At 33.4% G+C, this 20116-nt stretch overlaps 1 protein-coding gene across 1 annotated transcript; it reads right to left on the bottom strand.

Annotated features, from left to right (window-relative positions):
• Positions 1-19056: 19056 nt before the first annotated feature.
• Positions 19057-19569, bottom strand: LOC139902087 (uncharacterized). Its single transcript, XM_071884744.1, has one exon. It carries the CDS (start codon positions 19567-19569, stop codon positions 19057-19059), a length of 513 nt encoding a protein of 170 aa, XP_071740845.1.
• Between the last annotated feature and the right edge of the window lie 547 nt (positions 19570-20116).

Genomic DNA, 20116 nt, shown 5'->3' on the forward strand with positions numbered 1-20116 from the left:
TTTATATTTTAAAAATTAAAAGTTCACACCAAACTTAATTTAAAAATTCATATTATAAATTCACACCAAACTTATTTTAATTTTTCAAATATTTACAATTTTAAATATATTGTTTTTACAGAGTTTACAATATTAATTTAAGATTTAAATATTAAGATTAAAAATATGGTAAAAATAAAATTAAAAATCTTTTTGTCTTTTTATCCCACTTTAATCAATCAAATATTATCAAAAATATGCGCCCCTCTTTTCGGTAAAGTAATTTCGGTTCCAAGACCTAATTTAACTCATGACGAATTTTTGAAATATTTTGGGTTGATTGATTAAAGATATTTATACCTTAAGAATAAACGTTAAATTTCGCAGTGATGTAATAAATTTTTGAATGATATCAATAATTTCGGTCGCCAAACCTAATTTTATTCAATACCAATTTAATACTTTTTAGCGAACAAATTAGCGTTTATTATCAAAAGGTTAAAAATAAAAAAAAATAAAAACTGTACAGACATACCTGTGAAATAGATTTCTTAGTTATATGATCTATCCCATTCATAAGATAGTCGGTTTAATTGGTTTTCCATGGCTACATAGGCGTAACCTCGAGCATTCAGTGTCTTTTCTTCTAAACATATGAACGGTCCGTCTCTGCATAAAGTAACAAATTCGGTATTTGAATAGGTTTGATTATTTGAACATTTACCTCCATGTGACCATTTTCCGCATTTGTGACATCGTTGTAGGTGTCGTGCTCTTCTTTTCGCTGCGGATTTTGATTTTCCTTTACCAAATTGTAACTTATTATCTTCGCATCTGGATTCTTTTCTAACTCCGTCCATTCTTTCTCTGATTACTGATACTATTTCACTCGGTAGTATGTCATTATTACGTTTAGTGATCAAAGCGTGTAGCATTAGACCATGGTTTAGTTCACAGGCAGTCTTCATTTCGTAAAAACCTAAAAAAAATAAAAATTCAGAATGGGGGGAGAAGACTAGTTCTTTAGGGTCTGCTAGGGAAAGACCATACGTGTTCCATTTTCGAGAACTACACGAAAACAGACAATCTAACTCTAACAGAAATACATATTATCCTTTAAAGACTTGATTCTCCCCACTCTTAGTTAGCTGTGGTGTCGAAATTGTGATTAACTTCGTTGTCGACTTCCATCGGACCATGTATGTAATGTTTAACTCTGTGACCATTAACTTTAAATTCAATCCCATTTGAATTTATTAATTCTATCGTTCCGTATGGGAAAATTCTTTTGACTATGAATGGTCCAGACCATCTTGATTTCAATTTTCCAGGAAATATCTTGAATCGTGAATTGAAAAGAAGAACTTTGTCTCCTTCTTTAAATTCTTTTGAACTTCTGATTCTTTTATCATGCCATTTCTTCGTTCTTTCTTTATAGATTAACGAATTTTCGTATGCTTCATGTCTTAATTCTTCTAATTCATTTAGTTGACTTAATCGTAGACGTCCGGCTTCATATAAATCAAGATTACATGTCTTCAAAGCCCAAAATGCTTTGTGTTCAATTTCTACTGGAAGATGACATGCTTTTCCATAAACAAGTCTAAAAGGTGTGGTTCCAATTGGAGTTTTGTAGGCTGTTCTAAAAGCCCAGAGTGCATCCTCCAATTTAATGGACCATTCCTTCGGATTTGATCCTACGGTTTTCTCTAGAATACGTTTTAAAGCTCGGTTGGTATTTTCAACTTGTCCACTTGTTTGTGGATGATATGCGGTGGAGATTTTATGAGTTACTCCATATCTTTTAAGAAATTTCTCAAGTTGATTATTACAGAAATGAGTACCCCGATCACTTATTAAAGCTTTCGGTGTTCCAAACCTTGCAAAAAGACGTTTTAAAAAGTTGACTACAACTCGTGCATCGTTAGTTGGGAGAGCTTGTGATTCCGCCCATTTAGATATATAATCAATGGCTACGAGTATATATAGATTATTATGAGATTTTGGAAATGGACCCATAAAGTCAATACCCCAAATGTCAAATACTTCACATACTTGGATGACATTTTGTGGCATTTCATCACGTTGACTTATTTTTCCGGCCCTTTGACATGCATCACAGGATTTGCAAAGAAGGTGTGCGTCTTTGTAAATTGTAGGCCAATAGAATCCAGCTTCATAAACTTTTCTTGCTGTTAGTTGAGGCCCATAATGCCCTCCTGTTGGTCCTGTGTGACAATGGTTTAATATTTTACTAGCTTCATCTCCAAATACACATCGGCGTATTATTCCATCGGGACAACTTTTAAACAGATGTGGATCTTCCCAGAAATAGTGTTTTATATCACTGAAGAATCTCTTTCGTCTTTGGTACGATAATCCTTTTTCAAGGAATCCACAAACTAAGTAGTTTGCATAGTCTGCAAACCATGGGATTTCTTTATAATCTATCTTCAATAGATATTCATCAGGAAAGTTGTCTTGTATGGCTGATTCATTCAGAACTTCTAATTCGGGATTTTCAAGACGAGAAAGATGATCAGCGGCGAGATTTTCTGCTCCTCTTTTATCTCGGATTTCAATATCAAACTCTTGTAAGAGTAAGATCCAACGGATTAATCTTGGTTTAGCATCTTGTTTTGAAAATAGGTATCTAAGAGCAGAATGGTCGGTATAGACCACTGTTTTTGCTAGAACGAGATATGATCGAAATTTGTCAAAAGCAAAGACAATAGCAAGGAGTTCTTTTTCAGTAGTTGTATAGTTTGTTTGTGCTCCTTGTAACGTCTTACTAGCATAATATATAGGTTGAAATCGTTTTTCAATCCTTTGTCCTAAAACGGCTCCCATTGCAAAATCACTTGCATCGCACATTAGTTCAAATGGTAGATTCCAATTTGGTGTTATCATGATCGGCGCATTAGTGAGTTTTTCTTTAAGAATATTAAAAGATTTGATACACTCATCTGAAAAGATGAATGGTGCATCCTTTTCTAGGAGTTTATTCATAGGAGTGGCAATTTTAGAAAAATCTTTTATGAAACGTCGGTAAAAACCGGCATGCCCTAGAAAACTCCTAACTCCTCTAACATTGGTGGGATGTGGAAGTTTAGCAATTACATCTACTTTAGCTCTATCCACTTCAATTCCTTCTTTTGAAATTTTATGTCCAAGAACGATGCCTTCTTTAACCATGAAATGGCATTTCTCCCAATTAAGTACTAGATTTGATTTTTCGCATCTAATTAGCATTCGTTCCAGATTAATTAGACATGATTTAAATGTATCACCGAAGACTGAAAAGTCATCCATGAATACTTCCATGCATTCTTCTATCATGTCGTGAAAAATCGCCATCATACACCTTTGAAAGGTTGCAGGGGCGTTACAAAGTCCAAATGGCATGCGTTTGTAAGCAAAAGTACCATAAGGGCACGTGAATGTGGTTTTCTCTTGGTCTTCGGGTGCTATTGGAATTTGAAAATATCCGGAAAATCCATCTAGAAAACAATAGTAACTATTTCCTGCTAATCTTTCCAACATTTGATCTATGAAAGGTAAGGGAAAGTGATCTTTTCTGGTGGCGTCATTTAATTTTCTATAATCAATACATACACGCCATCCTGTTACAGTCCTAGTAGGAATAAGCTCATTTTTCTCATTTGTAATGACAGTCATGCCACCCTTCTTAGGTACGCATTGAACTGGGCTTACCCATGGACTATCAGAAATTGGATATATCAAACCTGCATCTAGCAGTTTAATAATCTCTTTCTTAACTACATCTTGCATATTAGGATTTAGTCTTCGTTGGCGTTGCACATACGTTTTATGACCTTCTTCCATAAGGATTTTATGTGTGCAATACGAAGGACTTATTCCTTTTATATCATGAATCTTCCATGCAATGGCTGGTTTATGAGCTTTCAACACAGAAATGAGTTGTGATTTCTCATTTTCAGTAAGAGAAGACGATATTATTACAGGTAATTCAGATTCACCATGTAAATAAGCGTATTCCAAATGGTTTGGAAGTGGCTTTAACTCTAATTTCGGAGGTTCTTCTATCGATGATTTATATCGATATCTGTCTTCTTCTTTTAGCATTTGAATTTCTTCTGTTGTTGGTTCATATCCATTAGCTATAAGTGTAGCTAACATTTCAGCTTCATCAATTGGTTCATTACCTTCTCCTAAAGAACATTCTCCTGTTCCTTGTAATTCTGGAAATTCTTCTAATAATTCTGCATGTGCATCTATAGTTTGAATATAATAACATGTATCATCTGCAGATTGTGGTTGTTGCATTGCTCTATCAACTGAAAAGGTAACACTCTCATCCTCTATACTTAGGGTCAGTTTCTTACCGAACACGTCTATCATTGCTTTAGCCGTGTTTAAGAATGGTCTTCCTAATATGAGAGGAACTTGAGAATCTTCTTCCATGTCCAAAACAACAAAATCTACTGGAAATACTAAAGTACCAACTTTAACTAGCATGTTCTCCATTATCCCTCTAGGATATTTTATTGATCTATCGGCTAGTTGTATGCTTATTCTTGTTGGTTTCAATTCTCCAAGGTCTAGTTTAGCGTATAGTGAATACGGCATTAGATTTATACTAGCACCTAAGTCTGCCAATGCTTCTATTGAACTAAGACTACCCAGAAAACATGGAATTGTGAAACTTCCTGGATCAGATAATTTTTCTGGTATCTTATTCAACAGCGCTGCTGAACAATTAGCATTCATAGTAACAGCCGAGAGTTCTTCCATTTTCTTTCTATTTGAGATTAGATCTTTCAAGAATTTAGCATATCTTGGCATTCCTGAAATCACATCAATGAAAGGAAGATTTACATTTATCTGTTTAAACATATCCAAAAATTTGGATTGCTTTGCTTCAAGTTTTTCTTTTTTCATTTTACTCGGGTAAGGAAGTGGTGGTTGGTATGGTTTAACATAAGGTTTATCCTTAACTGTGTTATTTTCATTAACCTTTTCAACTACCGGTTCTTTTTCCTTATCTTGATCAGGTTGTGGTTCTTGTGGAGTAGGAATAGTTTCATCAGAAGTTACAGGTATTTCAGGTGGTTTAAGTGTTGTACCACTTCTTGTGGTAATGGCTTTAGCTGTTTCATTCCGGGGGTTAGCATTTGTATCACTAGGTAGACTTCCCGGTTTTCTTTCACCTATTAACCTTGCTAGGTTACTTACTTCTTGTTCCAGATTTTGAATAGAAGCTTGTTGATTTCTAAATGCTTGAGCATTTTGTTCATTGGTTTGTTTTTGAGATGTGAAAAACTGCGTTTGAGTTTCAACTAGCTTCGTCATCATATCTTCTAAATTCTGCTTTTTATCATCGGTTTGTTGTGGTGGTTTGTTTTGAAAATTAGGTCTTTGCTGATTGTAAGTATTATTGGATACTTGTTGATTGCTAGGACCTTGTTGGTTGTTGTATGGAATATTTCGGTTATAATTCTGGTTTTGATTGTAAATCGGTCTTGGCGGTTGATAATTATTCTGATAATTATTTCCAGGCCTTTGGTTTATGTATGAAATATTCTCTCTTTGTTCCATTGTTAATTCAATACTGAGACAATCTTTTGTCAAATGTGGTCCTCCACACTACTCACAACTAATTCGTATTGAGTGAATATCTTTAGTCATCTTTTCCATTCGTCTCTCCACAGCATCTATCTTTGCGGAAATGGAATCTAAGTCATGGCTAGAATCGGCTCTAGCTGCTTTAGATGATCTAATGATATCTTTTTCTTGGTGCCACTCATGTGAGTGGGAAGCAGTATTATCAATAATTTTGTAAGCATCAGTTTCGGTTTTCTTCATAATAGAACCACCAGCTGCTATATCTATGTCTTTTCTTGTAACGATGTCGCATCCTTGGTAGAATATTTGTACTATTTGACAGGTGTCTAAACCATGTTGCGGACATCCTCTTAACAACTTTCCATATCTAGTCCACACCTCATATAGAGTTTCATTTGGCTTCTGTGTGAACGTAACAATTTCTGCTTGAAGTCTTACGGCTTTAGATGCAGGAAAGAATTGTTTAAGAAATTTGTCAACTAAAACGTCCCATGTATCAATCGCCCCTTCAGGTAACGATTCCAACCAATCTTTGGCTTCTCCCTTTAAAGTCCAGGGAAATAACATGAGATATATCTGTTCATCCTCCACTTCTCGGATTTTAAATAGTGTGCAGATCCTATTAAAGGTACGTAAATGTTCATTTGGATCTTCCTTCGGCGCACCACTAAATTGGCATTGATTAGTCACCATCTGTAGAATTTGTCCTTTGATTTCATAATCTGGCGCATTAATGTCTGGATGAGTAATTGCGTGACCTTGGCCAGTGCATTTAGCTCTCATTCGGTCTTCCATACTTAAAGGTTCCAGATTCTCCATAATTGAATTTGTTGAATCGGTATCACTAGATGATTCTGATTTAATGGTTCGTTCCTCAACAATCTCTGTTTGAATGATTGGTGGCTCCGGAGGAAAGTTTAGTGGTTCAGGATCTACGAACCGTTCCTGAATATTTTCCGGATTCTCAATTGTGAGGTCGGGTTCAAAAAATGGATTATCGGAAATTTGAACTGAAGTACTTGGTCTACTGGATGACGATTCTAAAGAAAAATCAACGGCGGTTATATTTGCTAAATGTCTTGATCTAGTTACAGGTGGTGAACGTACAAAAGGTGATGAACGTCTTGCTCGGTGCATTCACTGAATATCCTATTAGTTTTTAAAAAGGAAAGAAAAATTATAATAAGTTATCCAATCAATAGACTTTTCTGATTTTGCCCACGTTTCGAATAGCCAAAAGATGCAGCAGAGGGGCAGGATTCGTTTGGTCTCAATATAATTGAGGACTGTTTGGCTCCAATAACCCGGTCCACGTACAAATCCAACTATTACTACGAACCAGAAAATTTTGATGTCTATCAATTTAACCACTTAAAATAAATTTTCGTAATTTTAAGAAATTTAGATAAGAAGTAGAAAAAATTCTAAGTCCTAAAAACTAGAATGGCGAGAAATGAGAAAGAAAAAGAGTTCGTCGAAAAAGGTCGAAAAAGAAAAAAATGGTTGAAAAATAAAAGGTGACGGAAAAATAAAAGAAACTTATAAAAACTTAAAAATACTTGACTAACCTAACCTTATTACTACAACTAACTTAAAAATATAATCGCAAATTGAGATTACTAATTGGAATGATAATTGATACATAGTAAAAGGTCTAAAAATATTAAAGCTTACAAGAAAAACTAAATCCCAAATGGAAATAACTTAAAAAGAAACTAAAACTTAAAAAGGCGTCGCAAAATTTTAAAGTACCTAAATCTTAGTCTAAAGAAAAAGCACTTAAGGAATTCTACGGCAAAGCCTAAAAATCTAGGAGTAAAAATAACTATAGCAAAAACTAAGTTTAAAATTAAATATGAGCTAAAAATACAAATATTACGCTACAATGATTAAAAAGGGACAAAATATAAAAATATACAAAAAGTTGTAAAAAGTACAATTTTTATAAAAATATTATTTTTATATTATTTATTTAATAAAACTACTAATTTTACAATTTAATAAAACTAATTAATACTAAATACATAAATTAAATAAAAAGTAAAAGTAAAAATAAAATTAATAATAATAATAATAATAATTAGGGTTAAATAATATTAATAATTAATTAAAACCCGTAATTAATGCTGAATTAGGGCTTCTGTCCGTGTGTCAGGTTCCCTCCGCGAGTCGCGGTAATTAATGAAGAAAACCCCGCGAGTCGCGGGGTTCAGAAATTCAGTTGACAGATTTAATCTTCGACGCGTTTTTTCTTTATTTATTTATTTATATTTTCTGTTTTCTATTTTTATATAAATAAAAGATATTTAATAAAATTTATATTATTATAAACTAAAATAAAGATAAAGAAACTTATAAAACTTAAATATTTAACAAAATCTTAAAAATGCTTATATTTTTGTTTTTCTTTTTATATTTTTGAATAATTAAAACGTATTTTTACAAAAACGAATTTTAATAAAAGTTAACTAAAAATATATTTTTTTTTTATTATTATTAGCGTTGCGCTTCCGGCTTTTAAGATAATTCCCCGGCAGCGGCGCCAAAAATACTTGATGTTATGCGAGGTGTATATAAAATAGCTTTATATTTTACTAGGAAAAACTATTAAATACGATACAATTTTACACAAGATATTTATTTATTTATAGAATAGATATACTTAATCCTTGCTACAACACTTATAGGCAGTGTACCTAATCGTACAGTAGTGTAGTTTTTAGTAAGTCCGGTTCGTTCCACAGGGAAATCTTTAAACAAAGCGTAACGCTATATTAATTTACTTTTATAAAAATACAAACATATATATATGTAATATTATTATTATAAAGGGGGGTTTTTACCGTTTAATGACCGGTTTATCGATTTTAAGACTTTAGTCGCAGTTAAAACCTAATGTAAAATATTAAATAAATAAAAGACTTAAATTAAAACTTAAAGTAAATAACGATAATGAAATTGCGAATAATAAAAGTGCGATAAAATAAACTTGCGATAATTAAAAAGTACGATAATTAAAAGTGCGATTAAATAACAATAAATAAAAGTGCGATAATTAGAAGTGCAATTAAATATAAAATAAAGGAAATTAAATATGAAATAAAAGAATTATGCTTATTTAAACTTCCGTAATCATGATGTTTGACGTGTTGATTTTAGTTTTATGCCCATGGGTTAATTGTCCTTTGTCCTGGATTATTTAATATGTTCGTCTAGTTTTTGTCCATAACAGTCCATCAGTCATAAATATAAAGTGCGAGTGTCCTCGTCAAATTATTATTATACCCGAAGTTAAATATTCCAACTAATTGGGGATTCGAATTGTAACAAGGTTTTAATACTTTGTTTAATGAATACACCAGGTTATCGACTGCGTGTAAACCAAGGTTTTACTACTTTGTTAACAATTACACCAATTACCATTGAATGTAATTTCACCCCTGTTTTAATTATTCTAGTGGCTATTAATCCATTCCCGTGTCCGGTTAAATGTACGATTATTCGTACATATAAATACCCTGCCCATCGTGTCCGATCGAGTGTATATGGTAATTTATAGGGACGCCCAATTGTAAATCTTTATATTAACATTAACAAACTATCATTTAGTTAAACAAATATAAAGCCCATTAATAGCCCATAGTCTAATTTCCACAAGTGTCGTTCTTTTGTCCAAACCCCAATTATGGTACAAAGCCCAATTACCCAATTTTAGTAATTAGCCCAACATCATGATTACTTCGTTTTAAATAAGCATAATAATAACTTAGCTACGAGACATTAATATAAAAAGGTTGAACATAACTTACAATGATTAAAAATAGCGTAGCGTTACACGGACAGAATTTCGACTTACACCCTTACAACATTCGCTAACATACCCTTATTATTAGAATTATAATTAAAATTAAAATTAAAATATAAATTATATATATATATTTTTCGTATATATGAGAGAAGAGAGATTATAGATTATGAAATTTTGATCAGAATTCGGTTTGCTTTATAGGGATTTTTGATTTTTGGGGCTCCGCGACTCGCGGTGAATTTTGCCTTCAAACTCCGCGAGTCGCGGAGTTTGAAATTCCAGCTCACATCTTGGAGTCTTTCTCTGCCGACGGTTTTTATTATATATATTATATATATATAATTAATATAATTAATTATATATTATATTATATTTATATACATAGTTAACTTGTAATTTTTAGTCCGTTGCGTCGAGCGTTAAGAGTTGACTCTGGTCCCGGTTCCGGATTTTCGAACGTCCTTGTGTACAATTTTATATTTTGTACTTTGCGTTTTGAATCTTGTACTCTTGTAATTTCGAGACGTTTCTTATCAATAATTGGAACCTTTTTGATTGTCTTTTGTACTTTTGAGCTTTTTGGTCGTTTGCGTCTTCAATTCGTCGAATCTGTCTTTTGTCTTCACCTTTTATTATTTAAACGAATATTACTTGTAAATAGAACAATTGCAACTAAAAGCTTGTCTTTCTTGAGGAATAATGCTATGAATTAAATTAATAATCAATACTTATGAACACATTTTAACACAGATTAAAAATAATCACATTTTAACGTTTATGTTCGCTAATGCCGGGGTATATTATAGTGTAAGGTTTAACTGCCGGGTGCTAGTAAAGTAGTGCTCTTCCAAATGCATATCGCTGCCGGGGTAATTAGTGCATCAAGTTTGTGGAACAACAGGAGGTGGATAACTACTACAAGCAGGATGTACCTCATCCAGTCATGACCTTTTCCGATATGCATTTGGAAGAGTTGCACCCGAACCTGAGATTTGACAGACTTTGGATAGATTATCCAAAATATCAAAGGGGTTTGCATACTCTTCATTCTAAGGTTGTTGAGGTACCAAGGGTCATAGAATGGGGACCCTTAGAAGCTGTAGAATTGGCCGGGCCAATTAGGGAATTACTTGTACAGAGGTATGGTAATTCTTCTTTTAATGACTAGATATGTTTATTCACCATACGTAGACCTGTATATAAAGTATGGTGTGAAGAATTGTTATGTAGTATAGAGTTGAATGATCGGGTAGCTAGTTTAACCGATCGTTCTTTTATTAGATTTTTGTTAGGCGGTTCGATGCGCCACATGTCTTTACTGGACATGGCTCAGGCTTTACGTATATATACGCCTGAAGAGTTAGCGTCTGCCGATTGTAGAGGATTGATACTAAACGGTAGAAAGATAGATGAGAATTTTGATACACACGGTGTGTGGAGTCAAATGACAAGCCATCACCGTTTCAAAGGGGGAAATTACTCTTATTTGGATATAGATAGAGCCGAATTAAGAGTGATACATAGGTTTTTAGCTAATTCGATTACACAAAGGGGTAAAAACAAGGAAAAAGTAAATGAACAGGATTTGTTTTACCATATGTGTATTCGAGACCCACAAAGCGCTGTAAGTATACCATATTGTGTGGGTTATTATTTATCAGCTATGGTTCGGGGGATGCGACCACATAGCATAATAGGAGGTGGTATTTTTATTACTTTGATTGGTGAATATCTCGGTGTGGATATAAGTCGGGGGGGATTATTACTAGAAGAGCCGGAACCCCGCGATACTATAGGTTTAAATGTATACCATGGTGCAAAAGTTTTGAAGAGGCGAAATAACGCCGCAGTACGATACCATGGTAGACATCCACAGGTGGAGAGAAACCAGCAACAAAGTAATGTAGGAGGGGGGAATGAGATGCAAGAAATGCATAGGTTTATAGCTTCTCAGGAATACGAAAATGCTAGACAGAGAGCATTTGAAGATTGGAAAGTTCATCAGAACCAGATCATAGCTCATTGCCAACATATAGGTAGAAACTATATTCCTACACCGAAACCCATCTTCCCTCCTTGGTCTATAGAGATGCAGCCACCATATCCTACGTATGACCCTGCCGAAGCATTCTATAGCACTTATGGTTATGCCTGGAACCCCTATTGGTACCAATATCATCCTTAGTTTACTTATTATTTTTTTTATTTTGTAATTTGTAATTATTGATGCATTTAATATTTTTGTTAATATTGTAATCGTTTTTATAATTATCTAACTTTTATTCTTAGATTTTAATAATTTTTTGAATGTGGGGTAATATACCAAACTTCAAAAAAAATATGTATATATGTTTGCAGTTTATCTTATGTACACAACAGGGTAAAACAACGCATTTTCAAAGACTGGCATTAAGTTCAGCAAAAGCAACTAATTTTGACGACAAGATGCAAAATATATGCGAAATAACAACAAGACGGAATGAACAAATGATGTGCACCATTTATCATTCAGCAAACAAACGCCAATATATTTGGAAACTTTGGTAAAAATTTAATCATTTTCACACAAATCACCCTCAATAATTTAAATTGTTACTGATTTCTTGCAAATGAGGGCATTGCAAGATCTTAAGTGTGGGAAGGGGTTAAATTTTTCGGATTTTAAAATTTTTATCTTAAACACTTGGTTACCATTAAAAATACTAGTAAAGCAGTAGTTGTATTAGAATCTAGTGCTCTCTGATAAAAAAGAACAGCCCTAGTCTTATATACTGACTACCCAATTCTAGTAAAATTTTTCAAAATTTTCAATTAAATGAACTCAAAATCATGTTTATACATATTTATGAACGATTAAACTAGGTTTTAACACCGAAATTATTGTTACCTCGGAAAGGACATAAATTGAGAAACAAACCAAAATGTTAAAATTCATTTAAAATGGAATAGAGGACGATAAAAAGGAAAATAAAAGCCAAGTGTGGGAAAATTTACCAAGTTATCTTAAACATATGTCACATATATCTGTAACAAATAACTGAAAATACTTTTGCTTTGGACTAAACTAAACTGTTTTACCCGATGAAAGAAAAGAAAAGATGGATCTACACGATGAATCAATTCCATCATTAAAAGGAAGTAAAGTCTTCCGAAAAAGACACGCGCTTCTTGATTTAGGTCATGAAGTTGTCGTCCAGACCAGCTGTAGGTTGACGAAAAATCTAGAAAAGTCATCACTAAAATCAGCAGGAAATCCACGGACCTCAGCATTAAACAGGGTCGCCAAGTGGTCAGATTTATCCTAACCATGAGAAGGATTTATCTCGTACAATGGGGGGGGCACCATGCAAATTAGCTGGATAAGACTAATGAATCAGATCCCCAGAAAGGATAATCTCCTTAAAGATTAAAAATCAGCTTTTAAGACTGATATTACTCAATCCTAGAGATTGACCTTAAAGATTGAGAATTACAAACTCATGGAATTCGATGATATCTAAACTCGAGCTTAAACGAGAAAATATTTTGATCAAAATTACAAACCGATTTGTTTTCTGAAAACCCTATTTTCAATGCGTTCATTACCATTGAACGTAAAATCCTAGGAATTCACCTGGAATTCATTAGGTCACCTGAACTAAATCGGGTATCAACCGTAAGAACGGTGGTTGCATAGTGGTCAAAGACAGGACCTTGTGCCATACCGAAAAATTATAAGGGTGAGCTTTACTATAGCTCCTACCAAGGATAGTAATTGCGTCCGACACGTTATAGACCATAATCAAAAGCATGTCACGGGACATTGCCTTAACAGTTGCTTGTTCAACGCTTTCCTTTACAACCGGACGGTAGTTTGCCGAAAGGTAATATACGGAACAAGTAAACTGGACGTGTTGCTTTCCAAATACAAGGTTAGCAAGTGGGTGACACAAAACAGCAAGTTTTGAGCTAAAATTTTCAATTCTGAACCCCACCAAACCCACAAAAATATTTTGCAAACACCGGTAAAGGGTTATCCCGAAAAACTTATCTAGGGTAAAAACTAGATTTAATTTTCAAAAGATCAAATGTTTTCATAAAGATCCAATTTCCTTAATGGATCTAAATTTTTATAGTCATGTGGGACTGTAAACCATATCGTTACTACCATTGTTTATACCGTCGTATAGAAATCACTGATGTACAAAGAGTGAAGAATAAAGAAGTGATTCTAGTATTTCAAGACAATATTGCTTGAGGACAAGCAACGCTCAAGTGTGGGAATATTTGATAATGCTAAAAACGAACATATATTTCATAGCATTATTCCTCAAGAAAGACAAGCTTTTAGTTGCAATTGTTCTATTTACAAGTGATATTCGTTTAAATAATAAAAAGTGAAGACAAAAGACAGATTCGACGAATTGAAGACGCAAACGACCAAAAAGCTCAAAAGTACAAAAGACAATAAAAAAGGTTCCAATTATTGATAAGAAACGTCTCGAAATTACAAGAGTACAAGATTCAAAACGCAAAGTACAAAATATAAAATTGTACGCAAGGACGTTCGAAAATCCGGAACCGGGACCAGAGTCAACTCTTAACGCTCGACGCAACAGACTAAAAATTACAAGTTAACTATGTATATAAATATAATATAATATATAATTAATTATATTAATTATATATATATTATATTTATAAATAAAAAACCGTCGGCAGAGAAAGACTCCAAGGACTGAGCTGTAAATTCATTCTCCGCGACTCGCGGAGTTTGAAGAGGCTTTTGCCGCGAGTCGCGGAGCCCTAAATTTGAAAACTGCCTATAAAGCCAACCGAATTCTGATCAAAAACCATCATCTTTTTCTTCTCTTATCATACGTAAAATTTATATATATATATAATTTATATTTTAATTTTAATTTTAATTCTAATAATAAGTGTATGTTAGCGAATGTTGTAAGGGTGTAAGTCGAAATTCTGTCCGTGTAACGCTACGCTATTTTTAATCATTGTAAGTTATGTTCAACCTTTTTATATTAATGTCTCGTAGCTAAGTTATTATTATGCTTATTTAAAACGAAGTAATCATGATGTTGGGCTAATTACTAAAATTGGGTAATTGCGCTTTGTACCATAATTGGGGTTTGGACAAAAGAACGACACTTGTGGAAATTAGACTATGGGCTATTAATGGGCTTTATATTTGTTTAACTAAATGATAGTTTGTTAATGTTAATATAAAGATTTACAATTGGGCGTCCCTATAAATTACCATATACACTCGATCGGACACGATGGGCAGGGTATTTATATGTACGAATAATCGTTCATTTAACCGGACACGGGAATGGATTAATAGCCACTAGAATAATTAAAACAGGGTGAAATTACATTCAAGTGTAATTGGTGTAATTGTTAACAAAGTAGTAAAACCTTGGTTTACACGCAGTCGATAACCTGGTGTATTCATTAAACAAAGTATTAAAACCTTGTTACAATTCGAATCCCCAATTAGTTGGAATATTTAACTTCGGGTATAATAATAATTTGACGAGGACACTCGCACTTTATATTTATGACTGATGGACTGTTATAGACAAAAACCAGACGGACATATTGAATAATCCAGGACAAAGGACAATTAACCCATGGGCATAAAACTAAAATCAACACGTCGAACATCATGATTACGGAAGTTTAAATAAGCATAATTCTTTTATTTCATATTTAATTTCCTTTATTTTATATTTAATTGCACTTCTAATTATCGCACTTTTATTTATTGTTATTTAATCGCACTTTTAATTATCGTACTTTTTAATTATCGCAAGTTTATTTTATCGCACTTTTATTATTCACAATTTCATTATCGTTATTTACTTTACGCTTTAAATTAAGTCTTTTATTTATTTAATATTTTACATTAGGTTTTAACTGCGACTAAAGTTTTAAAATCGACAAACCGGTCATTAAACGGTAAAAACCCCCCTTTATAATAATAATATTACTTATATATATATTTGTATTTTTATAAAAGTAAACTAATATAGCGTTGAGCTTTGTTTAAAGATTTCCCTGTGGAATGAACTGGACTTACTAAAAACTACACTACTTTACGATTAGGTACACTGCCTATAAGTGTTGTAGCAAGGTTTAAGTATATCCATTCTATAAATAAATAAATATCTTGTGTAAAATTGTATCGTATTTAATAGTTTTTCCTAGTAAAATATAAACTATTTCATATACACCTCGCATAACATCAATATACCAATAGTACATACATCTAAAAGCTGTGTATTGTACGAGTATGAATACGGGTGCATACGAGTAGAATTGTTGATGAAACTGAACGAGGATGTAATTGTAAGTATTTTTGTTAAGTAAAAGTATTTTGATAAGTGTCTTGAAGTCTTTAAAAAGTGTATGAATACATATTAAAACACTACATGTATATACATTTTTACTGAGTCGTTAAGTCATCGTTAGTCGTTACATGTAAGTGTTGTTTTGAAACCTTTAGGTTAACAATCTTGTTAAATGTTGTTAACCCAATGTTTATAATATCAAATGAGATTTTAAATTATTATATTATCATGATATTATGATGTACGAATATCTCTTAATATGATATATATACATTAAATATCGTTACAACGATAATCGTTACATATATGTCTCGTTTCAAAATCATTAAGTTAGTAGTCTTGTTTTTACAAATGAAGTTCATTGTTAATATAATTAATGATATGTTTACTTATCATAATATCATGTTAACTATATATATAACCATATATATGTCATCATATAGTTTTTACAAGTTTTAACGTTCGTGAATCACCGGTCAACTTGGGTGGTCAATTGTCTATATGAAACCTATTTCAATTAATCAAGTCTTAACAAGTTTGATTGCTTAACATGTTGGAAACACTTAATCATGTAAATAATAATTTCATTTAATATATATATAAACATGGAAAAGTTCGGGTCACTACATTGACCGGTAGATTATCTTCATCAAAAGGAAGAATCTGAAGAATAACATCCTTTAGACGATTCGATACATTTGCGAAAAAAAGTTGTGCTTTTTGAAATACTTGGCACTAGACCCGAACATTGCTTAAATTCCTCTAGAGCTTCAGCAATTATACGCACTGAATCAGAACATGCATAAGAGAAAAGAAACAAGTCGTCCGCAAAACAAACATTTACTATTTTCATCTTTTCACATTTAGGATGGAACCTGAAATTATGAGCTTGTCGCACCCTTCTTTGAATAAACAAGGTAAGAACTTCCATTACAAGGGCAAATAAATAGGGCGACTTCGGGATTGCCTTGTCGCAAACCCCCTTTTCCCTTAAAGAAACCATGAAGTTGGCCATTAATGGAGATATAATAAGACGTAGAAGAAACACATCGCATGATCCAACTAATCATAGTCGTAGGGTATCCAAAGTGTCAGAGAATTGACTCAAGAAAACCCCAATCAACAGTGTCGTACACTTTTTGAATGTCCACTTTAAAAGCACAGCTCGAAGGACCCCTTGCAATATGGTAGTTCTTCATCAATTATTGAGTAAGTAAAATGTTATCAGATATGCGCCTTCTAGGAATAAACGCCGATTGATTAATGCTAACAACATCATCCAAACTCCCCTTAATGCGATTAGTAATGATCTTACTAATGCACTGATACACCACATTACAACACGAAATGGGACGATAATCAGAAACTTTTGATGGCACACTAACTTTCGATAACAACGCGATGACAGTATAATTGATCTCCGAAAGAAGTTTCCCTGTATTAAAGAATCTAAAATTGCTTCTATAAAATCGGTACCGATAACATCCCAAGCTCGTTTAAAAAACTGAGAATTATACCCATCCGGACCGGAAGATTTGTCCGACCCGATATCAAAAAGGGCCTCTTTAACCTCAATAGCTGAAACGGGACACATCATATCAGTAGCTTTAGCCTCAGAAACCACATCAGAAAAAACTAAACATGGTCTATTATTAGCAACAGTAGGTTGTGAATTCCCTAGAAAATGTTCATAGTGCTTCACGAATTCACCAGGCACATCTCTACCTTCTTTATTTAAGCCTTCAGAACCTACCACCATTTGAATTCTACTTCGATGAACCAGGCCTTTAACAATGCTGGGAAAATATCTAGAATTACTATCACCAAGACGCAACCAATCAATCTTAGATTTTCGCTTTAGAAACATTTCTTCCTCTAGTAATGCATCATTATATTCATGAAGAGTGTCGTTTTTAGCTAGTTGAAGCTCAACATCATCTGGATTTCGATCCAAATTTTTCTGTGTAATATCCAATTTATCTCTCAAAGATTGGACTCTTTGGTGCAAGTTACCTTTAGACCAAGCAAGTTTCCTGAGAGGTTTTTTTAAGTGCACGCAGCTTCTTCACCAACTTCTACATCTTACATCCATAAATATCCACATCCCACTCCTTACGCACTGTACCAATAAACTCAGGATTATTAGCAACAAAATTGTAAAATTTAAATGGTTTAACTCAGTTTACAGTTTGTGAAGGCATTTTTAAAATAGCTGGGCTATCATTGAAAATGCGATACGGCTCGAAAATAACATACGAATCCACAAAAACCTCCATAAATGCTTCATTAGCTAAAATACGACCAATCTTCCTCAAAACACCCGTCGATGCATGTGGCTGTTGATTCCAAGTAAAATGAAGACCCGAGTAATTTATATCATCCAAACGAGCTTCATTAATACACTCATTAAATTCTCTCATAGCTATCGTCATATTAGATGTACCCGAGGATGATTCATCCACTCTACACGAGGTATTAAAATCACCCAAGATGACCCATGGACGATTATTGACAAAACATTTATGCATACTCAAATCTCTCTAAAGGGGGCGACGAAGAGCATATGGATTATTAGCATACACAAAAGAAGCGTAGAGTTGCTTATTATTATGAACAAACCTCAAAAAACAGTGAATCACTTGGTCTGTAGAATTCAGCACCATAACGTCTACCACATCAGGATTCCATCCTAAGATGATACGTGTTCCTCCATTACATTTGCTTGAATTAGAAATCCATTTCCATCTAGGAAAAACAATGTTACAGATACGCGACAAATTGGAAGCCATAACATGTGATTCAAGAATCGCACATACACTCATATTGTTAGCCGCAACTACATCAATAACCTCGTTTTGTTTGGGGACACGATTCAGACCCCTAATATTCCATGGAGCAAGGCTAATCATTTAAACTATCTAGACCGGGAGTGCGTACCCCCCAGGAAGTTTACTTGCCATATAATTACAAGTTTCATTATAAGATGCCTCAACATCACTGTCCTCATTTTTCAAAATATGAATATTACCTGTATGATTATTATTAACACCAATTTCTTCATTGCCATCCAAGTCCTTCAAAACAGAAAAGGGATTATTCGCTTTCAAGTTATGTTCATCTTTATTATTTTCAATGATAGGCTGCTTTGAAGTGCTCACTTTATCCCCCACTTTACTTTTAAAAACTGGCCAATACACAAGTTTCTATTTGGGTTTTCCAACAACAAAACCCTCATGCCCTTTTCCTCCATTAGTCACGACTTTTTTAGCCACATGGTTTCCCACAGCCCGAAAACCCTCAGTATCAATCTGCTTATGGTCCACTACAACCGAAATATTCAACGTGACATTGCGCGTGACTACGACCAAAAAGTCTACAACCTGAACATCTCGGAGGTTTCCATTCGTAAACCACCCTAACATTTTCCACAGTTCGCCCCATCCCATAAAGACGCGGAGTGGCCACTTTTAACACCTCTTTCAATTCATTCTCCGATTTGATTTCCACTATGGCACGAGCATAATTAGGTCGACCCCAAGATTCCCTACACATAGTGCTCGTATATGAGTCTATCATCATCGGCCTACCTAGTTTAGTTGCAATAGCACTTAATCCATCTGCCGTGTACCCCGCAAGAGGAATGTCATATAATTTGACCCAAACTGGAATACTTGAAAGATTCTCTTGTGTTAAAGATATGTCCGGTGACCATTTATTTAGAATGATCGGCATAGTTCTAATGATCCAAGGACCATTCTCCAACACATCTTGCAATCCTTTTTCAGTATTACACATAAAGAAAAAGAATCCCTTATCATTCATCATGATTTTGTCTAACCCGTACTTATTCCACACATTCGAAACATAATTTTTCACCACGAGATAAGCAACACGTTTACCAAGAAAATACCCATAAAGGGTATGATTATACTGAAATTTCTATTCATATTGATTATAAACGTTCCATATTAATTGATTTCATTGCGAGGTTTTGACCTCTATATGAGACGTTTTTCAAAGACTGCATTTGATTTTAAAACAAACCATAACCTTTATTTTATCGATAAAGGTTTAAAATATTACGACGATTATAAAATAATGATAATAAAAAATATAGCGTTTTCACACGACCATTACATAATGGTTTACAATAATATTACACAACAATATATGTCTTCGAATGCAGTTTTCAAACAATATAATACAAGCATGGACTCCAAATCTTGTCCTTAATTTAGTATGCAACAGTGGAAGCTCTTAACAATTACCTGAGAATAAACATGCTTAAAACTTCAACAAAAATGTTGGTGAGTTATAGGTTTAACCTATATATTTATCAATCATAATAATAGACCACAAGATTTCATATTTT

This window comes from Rutidosis leptorrhynchoides, chromosome 3 (genome assembly GCF_046630445.1).
Source record: "Rutidosis leptorrhynchoides isolate AG116_Rl617_1_P2 chromosome 3, CSIRO_AGI_Rlap_v1, whole genome shotgun sequence".
Classification (NCBI taxonomy): Eukaryota; Viridiplantae; Streptophyta; class Magnoliopsida; order Asterales; family Asteraceae; genus Rutidosis; species Rutidosis leptorrhynchoides.